This window comes from Heptranchias perlo, chromosome 6 (assembly GCF_035084215.1).
Source record: "Heptranchias perlo isolate sHepPer1 chromosome 6, sHepPer1.hap1, whole genome shotgun sequence".
Classification (NCBI taxonomy): Eukaryota; Metazoa; Chordata; class Chondrichthyes; order Hexanchiformes; family Hexanchidae; genus Heptranchias; species Heptranchias perlo.
In genome coordinates, this window is record NC_090330.1 from 17,924,286 (window position 1) to 17,947,619 (window position 23,334).

Genomic DNA, 23,334 nt, shown 5'->3' on the forward strand with positions numbered 1-23,334 from the left:
ACACCATCCAGGACAAAGCAGCTTGCTGGATTGGCACCCCATTCACCACCTTAAACATTCACTCCCTTCATCACCGGCGCACTGTGGCTGCAGTGTGTACCATCCACAGGATGCACTGCAGCAACTCGCCAAGGCTTCTTCGACAACATCTCCCAAACCCGTGACCTCTACCACCTAGAAGGACAAGGGCAGTAGGCTCACGGGAACACCACCACCTGCACGTTCCCCTCCAAGTCACACACCATCCCGACTTGGAAATATATCGCCGTTCCATCATCGTCACTGGGTCAAAATCCTGGAACTCCCAACCTAACAGCACTGTGGGAGAACCTTCACCACACAGACTGCAGCGGTTCAAGAAGGCGGCTCACCACCACCTTCTCAAGGGCAATTAGGGATGGGCAATAAATGCTGGCCTTGCCAGCGACGCCTCATCCCTTGAACGAATAAAAAAAGAACTAACTACGTACTTTCTGTGGTCAGTTAATAGAATCTCTGCAGAACAAATCCTCTGCCTGTTGCAAATCTGAGTGCAGTTGGGATGATTTGAAACTGATCAGCAGCTATCTTTTCTTCCCTTCTCATGCGATGATGTTATTTCCTGCTGAGATATGGGTGCAGGGCGCCCTCTGGTATCTCTCCATGCTGGCTATGTTTCAGTAAGAGTCTAGACAGCAAGGGTCAGCAGGCTATTTCATCACTGAGGGAATCAAAGCCAAGCTTGGTCCTGTCCTCACCTATCACCCACACATGGCAGTTTCTAGGAACATAGGAACAGGAGGAGGCCATTCAGCCCATCGAGCCTGTTCTGCCACTCAATTAGATCATCTTAACTCAATCTACCCGCCTTGATTTCATTACCCTTGCCTAACAAAAATCAAATGTTCAATCAACTCCGAGCCTCAACAGCTATTTGGAGCTGAGAGTTCCAGATTTCCACTACCCTTTGTGTGAAGAAGTGCTTCCTGACATCACCCCTGAACAACCTAGCTCAAATTTTAAGGTTATGCCCCCTTGTTTTGGACTCCCCCACCAGAGGAAATAGTTTCTCTCTATCTACCCTGTCAATTCCTTTAATCATCTTCTAGCAAAGATAAATTGATGGTAAAGGGGAAAGAAATCTGGCTGATTTTTTTCCCTCTCCCTGGCATAGGAATATTGATATCAACTGTGGTATTTCTACAACCAACCCAAGGTCAACTAATTTAGCACAGGTGGAGGACTGAAGCTGGGACGTTCTGGTCTGAATGGCCATTATTTTAAACGTGGTCCCCTCTCTCCCCCACCGGCTCATTGTGATGGACTTAAATATTATAAAATGGCTTCCTGTAGTTTGGAATGGACCAACTGCCATTGGTGTGCTGTTAGGTGTCAGTCTTGACTCAATAATGGCACTCATCTAAGAGTCAGCAGGTCGTGGGTTCAAGCCCACTCCAGGAACTTGAGCACGTTTATCTAGGCTGACAGTCTAGTGCAGTACTGAGGGAGTGCTGCACTGCCGGAGGTGCCACTTTTTGGATAAGACGTTAAATAGAGTCACGGTCTGCCCTCTCATGTGGACGTAAAAGATCCCATGGCACTATTGGAAGAAGAATATTTATCCCTCAACCAACACCACCAGAAAAAAATCTGGTCATTATCTCATTGCTGTTTGTGGGACCTTGCTGTACGCAAATTGGTTAGTGCATTTCCTATATTACAACAGTGACTACATTTCAAAAGTACTTCATTGGCTATCAATTGCTTCAGGAAGTTCTGAGGGTGTGAAATGTGGTTGATAAATGCAAGTTCTTTCTTTGTAACTATCTATTAGGAGGTGTGCAAGAGTGGCCCAGGCTTACACACCCTTTGATGTTTCCCTGCCTTTCTGGGGGCAAATGTCTCCCCTTCGACCTCCAGCTGAAATCAAAGACACTCTTGTCATTTGTGTTGCATATAGTATGGAGACCAGAACTGCACACAGTGCTCCAAGTGTGGTCAAACCATGGCTCTCTATAAATTTAACATCACCTCCCTGCTTTTGTATTCTATTCCTCTAGAAATGAACCTTAGTACTCTGTTTGAACTCTTTATGGCCTTCTCAACTTGTGCTGCTACTTTTAGTGATTTTAGTCTCGCTGTATTGTTTCCGAACTGGTACAAAACACACTCGTTCATCTTTACGCTACTAGTAATAGCAGCTCTGCTATCCACAGCAAATCAGTAATGTAAATGAGCTGGCGGTGTTGTTTCCAGAGGTTATGTGCACCACTTAAAGGTGGTCGTTTCCATGAATGTCTACAGATGCAACATAATCCCTGATGACAAGATGAACTGTATCAGACTTGCCATCAGAAGCAGAGGTAACCACGTTTTCTGGCTGTCAATGGAGGAAAAAAAGGCCAGCCTCTCGGTGCAGGCCAGTGAAGCAGCTTTCCAGCCAGCTGTTAGAACTGTACTTGCCAATAAGACAATGAGGGAAACACAGTTCCCATTGTGTATCCCAGAATTCTGGATACCGGGACTGCTTGCAAAGGCTCCAGCATCTATAAGTCGGCAGAGGGAGCATTGGTTGGGGGGCCGGGGGCAGAACTGGAAGTGGGGCCTTTGTAAGTGCTCTTAAAGAGCTGCCTTGTGCAGGCCCAATGAAGAAAAGTTGAAATTAAAAGTTTGGGGAAAAAAACGTTTATGTACAGGCAACACAGTGGTGGCCTCTTTCGCCCTGCTGCAGCTGAGCCCGCAGACTGGAATGAGTAGAAAGCCTAGGCCTATGCAGTTACTTTTATGTTCTTCTAGCTGCTGTATAAACTGCTCTGCAATATAAACAGGGTGATTTCTGCAGCATCTGGGACGTGAGCTAGTGGTTCTGCGATATGAGCTCGCAGTAACTCGCAGTGTTCGGGAAACATCGGGAAAAGAACTTCATTCAATATCTTCCTGTTACACAGCCAATGTTTCCTCTCACTTGATCCATCACTTCCTCCATTACAAGGGCTTATGCTGTCTGGGGTCAAACTTTTAACTACTGACCTTGATATTGTACCTCAAGCACTTTTACTCCAGCGCTCCTATTAAGCTTCTTAGCCGAGTCACAACACTGCAGTGAATGTGGTGATTTTCACACTAAAGTAGCATACTATTTCATGTGTTATTCTAATACATTTCTTAATTCACCATCTAAAATTGCTTCCACCATCAGTGATTGACCCATAACAGCCAAAACTTCATCCCAGTTCACCCTGGCGCAAATTGCTCCTTCCAGATACAATCCAAGTTTGGAAAGACAGAATCTGAGTGTTTTTGTCACAGATCAAACCCACCATGGCACATTGCTGAAATCTATACGGGCTCCACTACAATACTGATCTCCCAGTTGCTTCTTGTCCAGGATATAAAATGATCTCATAGCATTAACTAGAACATTTAATGGAATGGAAAACCTATCTGCCTCTCTGTTTTAATTTCCAAACCAGAGTGCGATAGGCCGAATGGTCTCTTTCCACGCTATAGTCTATGGCCCCGAGATTCCAATAGGTCAAGGGGGTGGGTTTGGTGCAGTTCCCTTGGAGTCTGAAGACTTAGATTTCATTTTTCTTTGAGCCCGAGGACGGGTCTCTGGCTCCTCCCATCGATGTGGCTTGGTGCTACACCGATATCCGCAGGTAGCCCTCCCTGACCATGTCCCTGTCCTTATCACCAGGATTTGTGCTGGGGTCTTCAGCCTACTCCATTGCTGGATGGGAGGTCTGCTCCATCACACCTATGGTGATGGAATGGCCCATTGGATTTTTAGCCATGAATCTATTTCCCTTAAAAATTAGTAGTTAGGGGTGAAGTAGGCATTATCTTCTCACCTCTAGGACTCAGTTCCAGTGCAGACAAGGCTGAATGGCCTTTTCTCAGTTTGGACTTTCTTATGTGCGGGATTTTCTCCACAGTGTGTCTGGATCATAAGCAAGATAAGTTCTGGCAGTTCTGGCTTGGTTCTTAGTGGATGTTGCTCGCTGCATAAAACTGTCCACACAACTTAGCATAAATTATCAGAGACCAACGTGATGCTTGGTTATGGGGAATGGAATTAATATTACTGATGCTTCAGGAAATGCTCTTCCTTGCCTGGGGTTTAGGCACCTTGTCGAGGGAGGGCAGAGGAAAGCCCGCCATAGCTGCCCTTTGATAGCCTGATGCTGACACACAAAGCATGGCCGCGCCATGGAAAAAGTTTCCATTCCTGATCATTGACACCTTTCAGCTCATGGAGAAAAAAAAATGTAAAAAAACACAAAGTGGATTTTTTAAAGATCAGCACTGCTGGACATCCATCTTTTCATACCATCCGCCTGCTTTCAGTCAAAGAGGGTTAATACGTCCTGTAAAAAATTTTTTGAAAATTCATATAGTTTATTTATTAAGTATCTACATCTTGAGCAAACACACTGCATAGATTTGTGCCAAGTCCATTTAAAGATTTCTTTCTATAGTACACTTCAACCTTAATACTTAACTCGATTATGAAGTAATCCCAGGCTAGTGCCAAACCTCAGTGGCCTGTGAAGACCTCCTCACAGCCTAGGGGTAGAATTTCTAGCACGTGGCATTCCCTAGTTCATAGGAGCTTTTTGCCCTTTGGCTTTTAGGATTTAGCACAATAGCTAGGAGTTTCCCAGAGGGTACTTCAAAGCAGTTTTACCTGACTTTCTGCATGCTAAACTCATTTTGGCGATACCACTCACATTGTTGTAAAAGCATACTACCCTGGAAGATGCAACTGGGTAATCACAAGATAAGTTCAGTTTAAGATGGCCCTTCACCCCATATGACCTCATCCTTCCGGAATACTGGCCCTACCATTTTCCCATTACAGCATTTAGCGGCTCTTTATATGAGTCCAGTGTCCAGGCCTGAACCATTCTTCCTGGCAACCCTTGCCAGCTACTGATCATTTTCTGCGCAAAGGAATACTTCCTGATGCCTGTCCTAAATTTGCCCTTCACAACCCTGAACCTGCATACATGTTAACCTAGAAAATTAGTAAAAGTTGACCAGCCCCTTCGAAAAATGACAGCTCAAAAACAGTCCTGAATATATAGGCCCTATATCTAGTGAAAACAGGGGGGATGGGGGGGGGGGGATTTTAACCCTACCCGCCAGGCAGAAACCAAAGGGGTGGGCACTTAAAATGCCCCGGCTTACTTACCCGCCAGAAAGACGCCCAAATCTTGCCGATTCAGATTTTAACGAATGCTTCTTGATGGGTGGCTAAGCCGCCCACCCAAAGCCGGCGGGGTTCTAATTTACATATGCTAATTGGGGTCCGATGGCATCCGCGATTTTAACTTTGGTCTGAGCAGGGAAGCTGCCATGGCTTTCCTGCCAAACAAAGGCCAGTATGAAGAGGATCGAGAAGCTAAAGAGGCCCTCCAGTTAAGTTTTTTTAATTTTTCTTTGTGCAGCCCCACACCCTCCCCCTTCCCTAACCCAAAACCACCCAGAACCCCCTTCCCCACACTTACCTTAGAATTTCTGGAAGCTGACAGGGGCTTCCCACCCATTCTGGGTGGTAACTGGACCGGCATTGTTAATGAGGACCGGCGGTTAAAATTGCCTCATACTGCCACAGGCGGGCAGAACCTAACTGAATCCAACAGATTTCCCAATGGAAACAAAACTGGCAGCTAAAATTGGCCTGAAGGAGTTAAACAGAGGGTACAGTGGGGCATGGGCTTGTCGTAAGTTAGGCTGCATTACTACAGGGAAGAAAGCCTAAGTGCACAAAAGTGTAATTTGCAGCAGTGGTGGAGTTGGAAGGGGAGGACTGCTGAAGGGAGATAGGAATGATGAAAAGGAGTAAGAGTGATGAAAGTGAGCTTCAGTGTTGAAAGTGGATAGGAATGTTGAAAGTAGGTGATGAAGGGAGTAGGAATGATGAAGAGGAGTAGGAGTGATGAAGCGGAGTAGGAGTGATGATGGGGAGTAGGAGTGATGATGGGGAGTAGGAGTGATGATGGGGAGTAGGAGTGATGAAGGGGAGTAGGAGTGATGATGGGGAGTAGGAGTGATGATGGGGAGTAGGAATTATGAAGTGGGTAGGTGTGATGAAGGGTAGGAATGATGAAGGGGAGTAGGAGTGATGACGGGGAGGAGGAGTGATGAAGGGGAGTAGGAATGATGGAGAGGGTAGGAACGACAAAGAAGGTAGGAATGATGTAGGGAGTAGGGTTGATGAAAGGGGTAGGAATGATGTAGGGAGTAGGATTGGGAAGGGGAGTAAGAGTGATGAAGGGGAGTAGGAGTGATGAAGGGGAGTAAGAGTGATGAAGGGGAGTAGGAGTGATGAAGGGGAGTAGGAATGATGGAGAGGGTAGGAACGACAAAGAAGGTAGGAATGATGTAGGGAGTAGGGTTGATGAAAGGGGTAGGAATGATGTAGGGAGTAGGATTGGGAAGGGGAGTAAGAGTGATGAAGGGGAGTAGGAGTGATGAAGGGGAGTAGGAGTGATGAAGGGGAGTAGGAGTGATGAAGGGGAGTAGGAGTGATGAAGGGGAGTAGGAGTGATGAAGGGGAGTAGGAGTGATGAAGGGGAGTAGGAGTGATGAAGGGGAGTAGGAGTGATGAAGGGGAGTAGGAGTGATGAAGGGGAGTAGGAGTGATGAAGGGGAGTAGGAGTGATGAAGGGGAGTTAGAGTGATGAAGGGGAGTAGGAGTGATGAAGGGGAGTAGGAGTGATGAAGGGGAGTAGGAGTGATGAAGGGGAGTAGAAGTGATGAAGGGGAGTAGAAGTGATGAAGGGGAGTAGGAGTGATGAAGGGGAGTTAGAGTGATGAAGGGGAGTAGGAGTGATGAAGGGGAGTAGGAGTGATGAAGGGGAGTAGAAGTGATGAAGGGGAGTAGGAGTGATGAAGGGGAGTAGGAGTGATGAAGGGGAGTAGGAGTGATGAAGGGGAGTAGAAGTGATGAAGGGGAGTAGAAGTGATGAAGGGGAGTTAGAGTGATGAAGGGGAGTAGGAGTGATGAAGGGGAGTAAGAGTGATGAAGGGGAGTAGAAGTGATGAAGGGGAGTAGAAGTGATGAAGGGGAGTTAGAGTGATGAAGGGGAGTAGGAGTGATGAAGGGGAGTAGAAGTGATGAAGGGGAGTAGAAGTGATGAAGGGGAGTAGGAGTGATGAAGGGGAGTAGGAGTGATGAAGGGGAGTAGGAGTGATGAAGGGGAGTAGAAGTGATGAAGGGGAGTAGGAGTGATGAAGGGGAGTAGGAATGCTGGCTCTACTTTCCACTACCTGCCCCATCCAAACTGTTGCAATGGTGGTATACCATTATCACCAAATCCCAATGTGATCTCTCCCCCTATTCCTCTGGTACCTACTCCTCCTTTGAGAACCCCACCATGTTCCACCCCTATTGCCTTTCCTTTAAAATCTTCATTGTCTACCAACTCCCCTCAAGCTCAACCCAGGTTTATCATCAAGATATCCTCCTTCCCTCAGTCTCTGCACTGAACGACTCCATCCTCAGTGATTTCAATCCATCTGAGCTCCCCTTCCCCTATCTCCTCTGAAATCACTGCCCTCCTATCCTATGTAAACCTCTCCCTCTATATAAACTCTCCTATCCATATTCATGGCCATCCCCTGTGCCCTCTCTATTCCCATGGTCTCTACCACAGAAAAGGCGATCTCTGACCATTTTCTTCATATCCCTCACCACCTACAACCTCCTCCCCCACCACCTTATAACCCCACCTTCTCTGCATCTGCCCCTGAAACCAATTCTCCCCCAAAGTCACATACAACTGCTCTTTCCGAATCCTAACTGCCTAGTCTTTGGCCCTCTATTCACCACTATACCACTGCAGCTGTCGATTTTCTCAATCATTTCCTCACCTCCACCTTTGATGCCCTTGTTGCCAGTAAAATCTTTACCCTCTCCCATCCTGGTCGTAGATTCTCCAAGAAATTCTGAATAATAGATCTCACTGACAGCAGAGGATAGCATCCATGGCCCTTAAATTTTACCCACTCTAGTCATATACACTACATCAGTAATTGCCACACAGCTGTAGAGTAAGATCCTGTGAACATGGTGCAAAGGTGACCCTTTCTGTCTACATATGTGGTTTTCAACAATTTGATGCTGCTCACTCAGTATCACCATGACAACCATGATTTAGAATATGTGCAGGATTTGAAAATTGACAGTATGATTGCCATGGGTATCGCACAATGTCAATAAATGAGAAATTGTAGTCTTTCTAGAGCTATTTTGCAAAATCAACTTTAAATTTTAGCAACTGTATCCTACGGAAATATTTCATCACATCAACAGTCTTCTTGCTGACGTATCACTGGGGAATAGTCCTCGCTAGTTCGCAATTCAACTCATTCATTTACATGATAGGGAACACTAGGGCATTTACGTCTGGGCTATAAATTATATACAGTAGGAGAAGAGCATTAGATAAAGAACCGGAGAGCATTGAAGAAAGAGTAACAATTCCCTAACAGTGCAGTCAGTTAATGCACTATATGGTATACTACTCAACAAGGCTGATGAGGAAAGGCCCAGGTTGCATTCTTGGCCTGTGCTGAGTTAGCTGATCTTGGCTAAAGGTGTAGTGAAGATGCTATAATGTGGGGCAATCACTTTCTAGTGGCCTCCAAAGGAAAATCCATATTTTTGGACATCGGGTGAGTGTGTGATCAGGCTAGGTTATGAAATGTATTAAGACAAAATAGCCGGCTGACTCCATGTTTGGATTTACGCATATAGAACAGCCACTTGTATAAACTACTGAAGGAGTTAGCCCCGGACAATTTTAACCTCAGAGATGGTCCTGGAAATTTGGGTGTGCCCATTTTTGGGCGTAGGGAACAAACCATATGCCTGGATGGTGAGGCCGAAGGCTCCCCAATATTGGGCTTCGGGCCTCATTTCTACGGAGCCGGCGAGCTGCAGAGAGCAACAGGCAGCTTGCCGGCAAAACACGATGGAAAATTGGGCCGCTGCTCTCAGGTAAATGAGGAACGGAGGCGACCAGATCAGGGGATAGCGGCGGCCAGCTCCAAATTCAGGTAAGTATATTTTAATAACATACCTCGTTGGTTGCGGCCTTAACCGGCTGTCCCTTTATGGACTGCCGGATAGGCCGCATTTAAGCCTAGTTTTCCTGTGTACAACTGACATCGGCTGCCGTTATCTTGCAATAGGGGTCCTCAAACAGGAGTGTGGCCCCTTATTTGCATATGTAAAGCCCTAACGCCTGTTTAGGAGCGGGCACTGCATGCTAATTGCTGGGCCTTTATTAACATGGCGGGCGAAGTACTTCCGGCCCGTCATATTGGAGGTTTAGGAGGCTGTTTTAGTGCCTGAAAAACAGGCCATTGAGAAAATTAGAGAAAAAAGAAAAGGAACAGATAAAAGGGATTAAAGCAAAGGAAAAAGCAATGATGGATCTAAAACAGACACGGAAACTGTGACAGTAGGGAAAGAACTTACATTTATGTAGCACCTTTCACATCCTCAGAGGTTCCTAAAGTATTTCACAGCCAATGAATTACTTTTTGAAACATAGTCACTGTTGTTGTGCAGGCAAACGTGCCCAGCAAGATCCCACAAAAAGCAAATGAGATAAACAACCAGTTAATCTGTTTTGGCAGTGTTTAACCTCATCCAAAAGATAGCACCTCCAACATGAAGACTGGCCATTTAGGTGAGGCAACAGAGAAGAAGCTGGTGCCCAATGGAACTGTATCCCAGCAATTGTTGGTGCCTTCAGTAGAGTGCGGCAGAAAATGGGAGAAACCTGAAATAAATCCCTGATGACAGGTAACAGACTTGAAGACAGAACATGGGGGTCCCTAAGATGTCTGTTCAAATCCCTCATCTGGCATTAATAGCCTCCTTCCACCATGTCTTTTTTTATTTTAGCATAGTTATAGAATATTACTCTGTGTGTGTGTGTGTGTGTGTGTGTGTTTTAATTTCAAACTGAAGGATCTCAACTTTGCTGCGTTTGGTGTTAATGATGATTTAAGTTTAAGTGAAATTCTCTGGATAAAAAAAATCAAGCAGCCACATCAATTTGGCTAAAACTGATCCAGATTGTTACATTGCCGGCTTGTTTCTGTCAGCCTGCCTTTCTCTCTTGCCCCTCTTTCTTCCCCCACCCCCCGCCCCCTCTTTTCTTTCCAATGAAGCTTCAGTCCTTATCAGGACCATTGCTTTACTGTGACTGAATAAGTGAAATTCCATTTTTATTACTTGGATTCCAGGATTTTTAATGGTGGTTTTGGGGATTACATTCCACAACTCGGTCCAAAAATCAAGCATCAGTGGCTTTGGTCCTGATCCCACCGTCACTTTTCAGATAAGCTCTGACAAATGTTTAAAAGGAATCACTAGTCTATTTTTTTTTTGTTGTTGAAAAGCTAAAGCAAAATGGATTAGACAGCAGACTGGCAGCTCATTGTGAAATCGCGGCTGTCGTGGAATGCAGCTGTACTCACTCATTAACAATGCTGGAGAGAAGAGCTGAGAGTGGTACTGAAAGGAAGACAGCAGATGCAGGCTGTAAATAGGGTTTCCAAACCTCCAGGATTGTCCTGGAGTCTCCAGGAATTAAAGATTAATCTCCAGGACACTGCTGCGAGCAACCCAGGAGGAAAATCATCGGGGCGTTAACATTTTTTTTTTCAACACTTTCAATTATTCTTTGTAAAAATGCATTCATTCATTTAATCATTGGTGAGAAAAGGCGGTTTGACTGACAGTCAAGAAACATCCAATCGGTTAATGAACGCTTTCCTGGCACGGGAAGGCGGGGCTCCGTGAGGATGGATGTGTCGGGCGACCAATGGCAGGAGTGTAGAGGCATGGTGGTTGGAGAAGAGAGGTCATGTGATGATACCTCCAGGAATTCATCCAACCGGAGTTGGCAACCCTAGCTGTAAAGCAGCACTGAGCAGAGAAGAGCAGAGATAGACAGAGCGGTGATGACCGTCCGAGAGTGGAGACAGACTGGGGAACAGCAATGTGCGAGAGGAGAGTAGAGAACTACTCAGGAACAGTACTGAGCATCAGAGTGGAGACAGCTGCAGAACAATGCTGAACGTGAGATTGCAGGGACAGGCTGTGCAGTACTAGTGGGGGAAAATAGAGTCAAGGTAGAGAGCAGCACTAAGCTGGAACGAGTGGAAGCAGAATGGGGAGCAGTACTGAGCAGAGAGAAAGTAGGGACCAGCATTGGGCTGGCAAGAGTGGAAACAGATAGCAGAGCAGACAGTAGAGCTACACTGAGGGAAGAGTGTGCACAAACTGGAAAGCAACTTAAGAGGAGAGCAATGCTGGGCAAAATAGCATGGAGACTTGCTAGGGAGTAAGGGTGGCTGGTGACAGCAGAGACAGAATGGGGCGCAGTGCTAGGTTTTGGGTTGGGAGGAGAAGTGAAGACAAACTAGGAAGAAGAGGGAGGGGAGAAGAGCAGGAACATGTTGTGGCAAGGAACAGAGTGGTACTGTAACACAATAGCTCATATGAAACAGGTGGCCAGAAGAGGGCAAACTGTACTCATGAGACTTTCAGGAAATACTCTGATATTGCGATTTGCCCCCAAAAATATGCCAAAACCTCAAGGCTCATGATACAATTGTTAGAGCTGGTTACACCGCACAGTCTCATTTTAAGTAACTGCACCCCCCTCTTTCTCCCCCAATCTGTTGATGAGCATACTCTGCCTTCACCTCTGGGATTTGGGACTCAAATCCAGTCCCAGACTACTGGGATGAAAGTATAGGATGTTAATGTGAAATGAGTTTGGATGGTCTTAATCCAGTTTTTAGTAGTTGTAGGTGAATAGAACAAAATGTACCACAACCCACTAAAGTGGCAATCTCACTCAAGGTGCTTTTACATTCGTGTTTGTTTAGATCGGATCATGGGACAGTGTCATCTGAATGTCGACTCCTCACTGTTAAAAAACGTCTCCTTTAACCGGATGGCAGAAACATAGACCCATGAAAAAGTAGGGCTTCCACAGTCCAGCCTAAGCAAGTGCCTTCTGAGAGGTCGCAGGGATTACATTCAAACGGTTGCAATATCGGGGTATTCTTGTGGGGCTGAGGAACTTTGTTCTACAGATCAGCCGTGATCTCACTGAATGGTGGAACAGGCTCGAGGGGCTGAATGACCTACTCCTGTTCCTATGTTCCTACTGTTGAAACACAAGAGAGAGAGAGCACCTGGCCATGGAATATCTGGCCTGGAGGTGCTTGGTGCTGGCAATAGATGTAAACAAAAGTGGTCCCTACCCCCAGACTGAAAACCCCCTCACCTTGATTAGTGCAAGCATTTGAAAGAAAAAAGTTAGAACAAAAAAAAGTACTTGTTTAACATATTAAATATATTTTCAAAATCGCTAAGCATCAAGCAATATAACAAGTTTCATGCAGAATGTTTTATCCTTAAGCTATTAAGCTTGGCTCAAAGGGAAACAGTTTCACAGTGAACAACCATCTGGGCTTGTAACAGGAAAACCAGCAGCTTGTAATGTATCAGCACTCACGAACGCAGCAAGAACTCAAACAAAAACCTTCTATTCTAAAGAGGCTTATCAGTTTGGGGCTGAACTTCCTTTGGGGCAATGCGTGACACGTTTGAGTTGGAATACAGCCATTTGAGCCCTGGGGCCTGGGTATGACTCCTGCTCCATTTCGCTTCATGAAAGGGTCCTCTCTATGACAGATGGAGCTAAGGGCTCTGACCCAAAATGAGCCTGAGCAGTCTCAGCTCAGTTCTCAGCTGGCAAGAGTCCACACTATGATACCGCCCATAATGCGCCATTAATTGGTTATTAATGGGGAATCTCCAGAAAATGGACTGGTGCAGGAAATAGAAATGTCTTGCCGGTTCAGTAGAGAGTGCTCTTGGATCTTCTGAAGTTGATTATTGGGGCAGTTATAAATGGGAGATCCATTGAAGCTGAGCTGTATCTGACCCAGGGCTGTGAGTAGCAGGAGAAAAGAATGGCTTCAAATGCCAATGCACAGGCCTTCAGTCGTTAACTGCACTCTCAAATGCTAAGGACCTGACCTATTTTTCCTAGCAGCAGCAAAGACCCATTGTGCATGGGTCTCCCCATCACCAGTCGAGATTGGTTCAGTTCATTGGCACGTTTGCATCAGGTAGATGTAAAAGATCCCATGGCACTATTTTGATGAAGAGCAGAGGAGTTCTCCCCGGTGTCCTGGCTAATATTTATCCCTCAACCGATATCACTAAAACAGATTATCTGCTCATTATCACAATGCTGTTTGTGGGACCTTGCTGTGCACAAATTGGCTGCAGTGTTTCCTACATTACAACAGTGACTACACTTCAAATGGACTTCATTAGCTACAAAGCGCTTTGGGACATCCTGAGGTCATGAAAGGCGCTATGTAGATGAAAGTTGTTGTTTCTTTCTTTTCATGGTGCAAAGAAGCATCATAATATGTGCACACTGATGCACAGGGCCAGCTCAGTACAAAATTGGTAATTGTTGATTGGAAGCCTTTTGAAAAGTTAAAGGTTAAAGTTTCGGCATCTGTGGGATGGCTCATTTGGAAAATGTAATTATTTCAGGCACTCTCAAGGCACGAGTGGCTGGGACAATCCAAGCACATGCAGAAGAATTGGTCTCTATAACCTCTGATGGACTTTCAGGACATCAGCTGCAAAGTTCGTAATATAACAACCGGAGAGCAATGCAGAGAGGTGGTTTTGGCATTGCTCTTTCAGGACCTCGACTGTGCTGAACCATAACACAAAGGCACTTCCATATTTGGAACACTTCTGTAGTTCGGGTGGCAGGACAGTAAGGCCCGTGTGCCAGTCCCCTGTGCTTACACTGGCAAAACTTATCCCGACAGCACAATTCTGTCACGAGGATGGGGGATGCCTGGTTTTAACAATGTATAACATGAGCAGCCGGTGCACGCACGTTAACTTTCCTGTGACCCAAACTACATCTAAAGATGTTCTACATACACAGCACTTTTTTTTTGTTCAGTTGCCAATAGCAGTAAAGCTAATTCACAGATCGACTCATCTTGTGAATAATCACGGCCATAGCTCTACTGCTGCCTATAGACAGTGAATTCCCCATAAAGAGGCCTGCCAAAGACCAATCTTTTGATCTGTGCTAGTCCATGTCATTAGCGATGTAATCTCACAGGATTTTTATGAAGATATTAAGAACGAGAACTGCGAGTCACCTTTGATTTTCCTGCTGTATCAGTCAAAACAAAGCTGGAGAGATTACCTGTCTGGTTTTTTGCTCAACCAGCTGTGATCCCCGGGCCTGCTGTTATTAAATAATGATGCTCCTCTCTCCAGGAACAGACACAATGTCTCCAATCTGCAGCATCTCCCCTTCAGTTTAACCTTAACGTTGAGGGAATGCTTGGACCCTGTCAAATGCTGCTGCTATAAGATGATGTGGATTTTCCACATCGTTCACCTGAGGAAGGAGGTAGCCTCCGAAAGCTTGTGAATTTAAAATAAAATTGCTGGACTATAACTTGGTGTTGTAAAATTGTTTACAGCTATAAGATGAAACCAGTTGAATTCCAGTAATAAGAGGGACTCCTCTCGCTCACTAATCCCACTGATACCAGGAGCAGAAAACAGGATCAACATTCCAGGAGTTTAACTGCAACGTGACACATACCTGTCAGATCTCAATGGCACTGGACAACCTGGGATGGAAAAATAAAGCATGAAAAGTCGCATGGTATTAAAAAAAAAATGTTTTTATATTTGTTTCTTTGTCCCTCAATTTTCTCCTCTTCTAAAGATGTGGTCTCTTCCTGCATTATGGTTCCATTGGCACTGACTGCCCTCCAGTACCTCACCTAAGAGTCTATTCTTCATGTGTGAGTTTAGACAATGAGAGTCTGCAGGCTATTTGACCATGCTCACTTTACGTTATGGATTGTAAGGTAGCAGTCAGGAGTGGGTACGTTGGCTGATTACATTATCCTCTCTGGACAAAATGCACTGAGGCTCATTGTAATGTTCCTACTTCCATGCTGGCTAAAATCAGTTAGCTCAGTCTCACCGAGGGTTCAATCTTCCTGCTGTGTGGGGCTCGGTTCCTCGTTAGTCATCAGTATAGTTGTTCATAACGTGCAGCAAAGAAATGTTTGTCACCTGACCTAATGCTTCATAAACACCATGGGTGCAAAATGTATGGGGAGCGATGACACATCATATCCTGAATGCTTATGAACAAGCATGTTTTGCATAAGCCTGCTTTCCAGTTCAAAGTATATATTGTGCTTTTTTGTGATATAAAAGAAGCGGTACTGTATCATGATTAATTCATTGACGTAGTTCAATAAATTCCACTGACATTCAGAATTATGAATGGGCGACGGTGAGTAATACAGCAACAGTTTGCTCGAGAGCTTTAGATGATGTCACAACTCCTGAGACTCAAGCTCAATGGTTTCTGGTTGTCATCTGAGACCTTCGAATAAATTACAGCTTGTTACTAACTGCCAGCCAGCCGCAATATTTTATAATGCACATACACTTGGAGTATTGTGCACAGTTCTAGTCTCCATATTATAGAAAGGATATAGAGCCTTTGGAGAGGGTGCAATAAAGATTCACAAGGATGATACCAGAACTGAGAGGATATCCTTATCAGGAAAGGCTGAGCAGGATGGGGCTCTTTTCTCTAGAAAAGAGAAGGCTGAGGGGTGACCTGATAGCCTGCAATATAGAACCGGCCAAGCTACAAATGGCAATTTGATGGTGGTGTCAAGCAGACCCACCTCAGGGGGTGGTTTCACTCCAGCCTCCACTCAGGCTGCATTTACAACTATAGTCTCAGTTTGAAGTGTCACCAGCGCTAAGAACTTGCAGTGTAAATTCAGAGTCAGAGACCTATCTGACTCCAGAGAGAAGCAGAGTGACACTTCCTCTTCCAGACTGGATTTACAGTATAACTTTAGCATTGGCATGCCGCCAAAGTACTTCACACCGACACTAAAGTTGACATGCACTGGACATTCAGTAAAACTGAACAATTCCATTAATCGACCCTCAGCATTTCCAAATACTAAACCTGAAATTACAGCTTCTGTACCATGAGACAACTTGCATTCCCATATATAGAGCCTGAACTATGTGGGAAACCCCCCCAGAATAACTACAGCAGCTCCAGTAATCTGTCCTTAGTGTTCGCAAAATACAGCGAGCAGGTCTCAGTTTAATGGGGATAACTTCAGTAACCCAACCTGAGCACACTGAGCACAGGTTACTGAGCAAGTCTCAGTGAAACTAGAATAGCTCCACTAATGCATGCTTGGCATTTGAATATTCGAGTCTGGATTATAGCACCAGGTCCCAGTATAACTGAACTCAAACACCAATGTACTGCATTGTGACAGATTTCAAAAAGAAAGACTTGCATTTATACAGTGCCTTTAATGACCTCAGGACATCCCAAAGCGCTTTACAGCCAATGAAGTACTTTTGAAGTGTAGTCACTGTTGTAATGTAGAAAACACGGCAGCCAATTTGCGCACAGCAAGCTCCCACACAGAAATTTGATAATAACCAAGATAATCTGTTTTTTTAGTGATGTTGGTTGAGGGATAAATATTGGCCAGGACACCGGGGATAATTCCCCTGCTTTTCTTCGAAATAGTGCCATGGGATCTTTTATGTCCACCTGAGAGAGCAGACGGGGCTTCAGTTTAATGTCTCATCTAAAAGACGGCACCTCTGACAGTGCAGCACTCCCTCAGTACTGCACTGGAGTGTCAGCCCAGATTTTGTTGTCAAGTCTCTGGAGTGGGACCTGAATCCACGACCTTCTGACGCTAGCAATGGAGTGCCTTTGTTCTTTTATCATCTAATTTATCCTTTCCTCATGTTGTACCTTATATCACATTATCCAGACAGATTCTGAAAGGTTGACCTGTGTCAAAATGTTCCATTAGTTAGCTTCAAGACTGTTGTGTTTCTGAATATCCGACAGTACAGGTGAACAATAAGCAAAACAACTTTACCATCAGAAAAAGCATACCCCTGAAGTTGACCACAGCCTCATATAAACATCTTCTGACCAATTCTTTTACATTGATTTAAAATAAAAGCACAAAATGCTAGGTCTATCAGCATCTTGAAACAGGAAAGCTAAGTTACCATTTTGGAGCTGTGGTGTAGTCCGGTGCTGGGCATGGACACTGCTCACAGGAACATAGGAACAGGAGTAGGCCATTCAGCCCCTCGTGCCTACTCCGCCATTTGATAAGATCATGGCTGATCTGTGATCTAACTCCATATACCTGCCTTTGGCCCATATCCCTTAATACCTTTGGTTGCCAAAAAGCTATCTATCTCAGATTTAAATTTAGCAATTGAGCTAGTATCAATTGCCGTTTGCAGAAGAGAGTTCCAAACTTCTACCACCCTTTGTGTGTAGAAATGTTTTCTAATCTCGCTCCTGAAAGGTCTGGCTCTAATTTTTAGACTGTGCCCGTCCACCCGATCTGTTCCCCTTAATATCTTATAAACTTCGATCAGATCACCACTTAACCTTTGAAACTCTAGAGAATACAACCCCAATTTGTGTAATCTCTCCTCGTAACTTAACCCTTGAAATACTGCTGTGTTTTTGCTTAAAACCAGGGAGCTGCCAAGACCACTTAGAAATGGTTAGCCACGTTGATTAGGTCCCTGCTATTCTCGCTTGATAGTTAACTAGTCATTATCAGGGCACTTGCTAACATTGTCAGTATGGTTCCCTGATTAGATTTGGTTTCAAGATCTGTGTTTTTAAGGATTATCTTTTTCCATTTGTCCACTGGTCAAAGAATCAATAACAAAGGGCATATATTTAGGAACAACTTTCTGATGAAGGGTTACACCCAAAACATTAACCTGTTTACAGATGCGGACTGATCAGATGTGTATTCTAGCATTTGCAGATTTTACTTTGTATTTACCAAATATATTTAGGATTAGCACTAGAAACATAAAGGAGGAGGATGAGAAGATTTTTTTTTTCTCACACAATGAGTTGTTAAACTATGGAATGCATCACCATAAATGGTTATTGAAGCCAACATGCAAGAGGGAATTAGAAAACACTTGAAGAGGAAAAAAATTAAAATGCAATGGAAAGGAGCAGGGAAATAGATTAGAGTAGATTGGTCCGATGTGGAGCTAGCACCAGCACAAGCATGAAAAGCCGAATGGCCTCATTTGGTGCTAAAGCTTCTACAATTGTTCTGTGGAGCTCCAGACCACATGTGATTCCATTTCAATTACACAAGGCTGTCAAATGTTACATCTCCGATAGATAAGTAAGACATCATTGCATATATTTTGATAAATCTCTCCATTTTCCTCATAATCCCATGACTTCAAATGGAACAAGAACATGATGCGCCTTGTCCTCGAACTTTCACATGCTCGATTTATTATTTTAAATGCGTGCTTTTATTCAATTATTTTTTATGAACCCACCACAAGGTGGCTGAAGTCCCAGCTGGGTCCGCAGTGTTTCAGAGGGTGGCTGAGAAAGCACGGCATATCTTCACCTTGTCTGTGTTCACAGAATCTCCTGAAAAGAATGATTCCAATCTCGGAAAAATAGTGAAAAATGCAGCCCTGACAATGAAGCTTTTTACCTCGGGCTGAATTTATCAAAATAGATCAGATCCAAGTATTTGTAAGAACGATACTCCAGGATAAGATCATTATGAGACCTTTTTGTTCAATACTCCTTCAAAGTCTCTTTCATGATCTGGGAGGCTGACGACTCTGCATAATCTGGCCTGGTATAGGATAAGCTGGTAAAGAATGGGTAGCGGTATGATGGAGGGAAGGGGTTACAAAAGAGTTTGCACAAGATTACTACCTGGGATGTGTTACTGGCTTAGCAATGTTGCAGTACCAGCAGGTTGGAGAAATTATTCTTACAGGTCACCCAGTAAACAGCAGTCAACATGAATTCAGAAGGGGAGTGCCCTGATTAACCAACCTCCTTGACTTTTTGGAGGAAGTGATATTCCAAGTGGACTGTGACCAGCCATGCAACATGGTGTACCTAGACTTCTAAACGACACTGAATAAAGTTCCACCCAAAAGGCTATTAAATTAAACTCAAAGAGTAAATCTTACGAATGGATAATGAACTGGCTGCAGGGTAGAAAACAATGGGTACTTCATAGAATCGTACAGCACAGAAGGAGGCCATTCGGCCAATCATGTCTGTGCCAGCTCTTTGAAAGAGCTATCCAATTAGTCCTTGTTAGAGGAGTTATGTTGGGGTTGGGGGGAAGGCACTGAGTGGGATGCCCCTGGGATGGGTACTGGAACCACTACTGTCTCTAATTTATAACAATGACTTGGATTCGGAGGCCCTGAACTTCCACGGGATTCTCCGGGTCTCTCACAGTAACTTCAGTGTGAGACTAGCGGAACCCCCGGAGAAACAGTCATTGTCAGCCGTTTGCACCGTTTCCTTCAGCGTCACTTCGGTGGGAAACTGGGAAAATCCCATCAAAATTTCAGGACCGGAAACTCTATGCAAATTGGTCAGATGATACCCAGCTGGGAGGAGCAGTGGATTCGGCGGAGGCAGCTCAGAAACTGTCGAATGAGTTGCACAAAATACGCGAGTGGTTGGAACAATGGCAGTTGAAATTTAGTGCTGACGAGCGTAAAGTACTGATCAAAGGAAGGAAAACCAAGCAACACACATATTCCTTGAATGGTGTACAAACAGTTAAGGATGAAATTGAAAAAGACCTAGGAGTCTTAACAGACTTGATGTCCTATAATGTTGTAGTTATATCTGGCCTGTGCTTCCATTTAGCGAGGCTCCATACCAGAAACGGAGCCTCACAACATTACCTGTACTATCTGCAATCGCCATTCAGTTTTCCAAGGCATTGCTTGAACACCATGTTGAGAGTACCACAGCTTTAAAATGGATATATATATGTAGGATGCACAGTCTCAGGATAAAATGTTTCATCACAGCTGAAAAACTGAAATAAAATAAAGAATGTTTTGAAATGTACAGAATCTATCAGAAAAAGACAGGCTGATGTTCCATGTATAATCCTTCATCAGAATCCTACCATCAAATTCTGATGTAGTCCCATCCAGAAACATTGACCTATCTGTCTCCTTCAAATGCTGCCTGCACTGCTGTGCATTTCCAATATTTCCTGCTATTAGTTTAGTTGGACTAGGGGATGAATTATTGCAGGTGTATTCCGGGTCTTATATTTTAATAGAACACTTCACTAATGGAAAGGAGCAGCCTGGCTCTCAAGGGGATTCACAGACTCCAATTGTAGAGAGTGACATGATGCTCGAGGGGATTCATAGATGCCACACGCAGCGACAGACCCGTACAGATCAGCAATGCAGTTTTGCAATTACTAGTCTGCAGAGCTTCCATTGGGGTAATCTAGCAGTTGGAAATAATGTTGCGAACTGAATTTTACCACAGCAAATCAAAGAAATGTTGACACATAATGCTCAACCAGGCCCTCCACAGTTTGTCTGTTGCTCCAGAGCTGTGCAGTTATTCCCTGCTTGCAGTAATATAGAACCACTCCTCAAGGGAACTAAGGGGAAGAGGAGCAATGTTTTCACAAATATATCTATATAATATATTAAAAATCTTATGTCTGCATGCATTTCTTGTCCCCTTTTCCACTATAAATTCCCATAATCACATTTGCAATGTAAACTGCCTATGTGAACTTGTCACGCTAGAGTACCACCACTGGTGGGAGGGTGTAATTACAGCATGACAAGTTTACATAGGCATTTTTCATTATAAATGTGGACATGGGGATTTATAATGGAAAAACAGACAGTAGAACAGAATGAATGACTTTAAAATGGGTACTGAACTACATCTGTATGCGCTGGTCCAAATATACCCTGCCTTCTAACATTGCTTCACCTGAAGACTGCACTAGGTCTTACCTCCCCAGGAGATTGACTAGTAATAGTAAACTTCATTTTCATCTATGATAGCCTGTAACACCCTGTGTCTGTGGCCATGATTGACAACTCTGCCTTTGACAGTCAAAGGATTTCCACAGGAGACTTTTCCATTGCAGTAGCAGAGGTGATGCTGAAGGATTTTTCTTTACAAGAACAACACATGAAAAGAATGGCAGCGGCCCAAGCCATGTACCTCCTTAATAAACACAAATTCAAAGGATATCGATCTTTATTTTGAAATTTTAAAGGAATACATACCAGGAATATGGACCTTTCAGCATTCACTGAAGAAGGAAAAAGAGCAAAGGAACCTGTACCTGATTCAAATTTTTAAAAATTACTTATTTCTACATCAAAGAAAATACTTTCACCACTTACACCCTTTGCTTTCAACACTTTACTCTCTCTGGCCTACTGTACGGGAAGGGACAGGAGATGAGGTGCAGCCGCTCTAGGCATAAAACTTTCTGTTATACAAAATAATAGGCACCTTCATGATCATGTTAAGGTTGTTAACATGATCAAGGAGTTAGGGTAATGTCATAAGTTTCAACAAAACCAGAGTGATTGAGACAGTCATCGGAACTCTGAGGTTATGTCGTAGCCTGTAACACTTCCAATTCCAATTACTGGAATGCTGACTTCTAATGTTTTTCAGCAGCAACAACTCTAAGTTGTAAAATATATGGAGCTTTCCACTAAATGCACGAAGGAAAAGTCGGATTCCAAAATGGGCGTACTGAAAATGTTAGAAGATTATCCGGTTAACAAAATGGTTTTTTTTTTGAACACTACAAAAAGACTGGCAATCAAATTGCTGAAGTCTGTATCAATTTTGTTGTAAACGACAAGGATGTAGGAAAAATCGGCAATGGATTATTTGTCCCTTTGTACCACTACTTTGAATCTTGCACCTAATCTAAAATGTAGTCAAGGTTACCAATTTATTAAACTTTTTCAATCTTGGTCTATTATGTTTCAAAATGCTGACAGCAGCACATACCTCGCTGTACTATGTTGTTTAATGCTCAGCTTCTAGGGTCTACATTCTAAAGAGCGCAGTTTAGATGACACTGGAGCATGTCTAGGCCAGTGAACAAAAGAAACCATCACAGTTGAATTGGGCAAACAAGCTCAGTATGACTGACAACAAAAACTACAATACTGATACTCCTATACTGATGCCAATGCTGTAATCAGTACTGGTTGACCCTTATTATTGAAGTATTCTCAACAGTGTCATAAGAAGATCAAAGTACTTTGATCAAATTATCTGCACATGTAACTCAAAGGAGAGTTCTACTCTCCAAAACTGTCCTTAAATCAGCTGGAGGTTGTTTCAGACTTGCTTTGTGAAGGAGAAACAGCTGCAGGAATACATAAAGCAATTGTGTCCAGCCAGCCCGAACTCAGTTCCCTCCAACTGTAGCGCATAATCATCCAACCCCACTCTAGCTCAGTGAAAACTCTTCCTTTATTTGGAAGAGGTGTATGTTCATGCAGCACTTACTGTTTCAATCATCAGGTCACCCACTTTCTGTTTCTCATGCCAGTTCTGGACACACTGGTGAACCTGTTCTAAAAACTTCTCGTGATGCTCCAGGATTTCCGGAATCTGGAAAAACATATCATCCACAAGGGCCAGGTCACAGATAAATGAATTCTCCGGCTGCTTCAGAGGCCTCATGTATCCCTGTTAGAGAGAAATATTAAAACGGTTATTAATCAATAGCAGAAAATATGATCAGTAAATCAGTCAACATTATCCATTGGAATTCCTAGAATAACATTCCGTTTTCCAGACACAAAAGGCATCAAGGGATATGGGGAGAGAGCGGGAATATGGTATTCTGATAGAGGATTAGCCATGATTATACTGAATGGCGGAGCAGGCTCGAAGGGCCGAATGGCCTACTCCTGCTCCTATTTTCTATGTCTCTTTTTGAAATAGGTGATGTTGGATAGTTCACGTATTAATAACGTTTTTGCAGCATTTGCTAAACCCGTGAAACATGCTTGCCTGAATCCGATTCCAACCTCATTCCAAATTCTGTTTTTCGTGAGCTGCCTGGTTATAGTTATTGTGCCGTTTTAAGTTTCTTGGCACACGTACAATGTCTCAAACAACCTGAAGCTGTGACAGAAAAACAATGAGACAATTATCTCTTGGAGGTACCTGGGGAGCTGAGGCCAATAGTTGCATCCCAACTCTGCTCCGTTTGAGATCAGCCAACCCAGTGCGGATTGAGAATCAAGCTTAGGATCATAGCCATTTCCTGTTGACAAATTCTGAACCACTTTCTTATCAACTAACTTTGAGAAATGTGTTACTA

General features: G+C 43.9%; 1 protein-coding gene across 1 annotated transcript in view; it reads right to left on the minus strand.

Moving 5' to 3' along the window:
• Positions 1 to 23,334, minus strand: part of LOC137322793 (rho guanine nucleotide exchange factor 17-like) — a 395,934-nt gene that overhangs the window by 119,763 nt on the left and 252,837 nt on the right. The window contains exon 3 of the mRNA XM_067985863.1: positions 22,512 to 22,694. Coding sequence (XP_067841964.1) covers positions 22,512 to 22,694 — 183 coding nt within the window. The remainder of the gene's footprint in view (positions 1 to 22,511; positions 22,695 to 23,334) is intronic.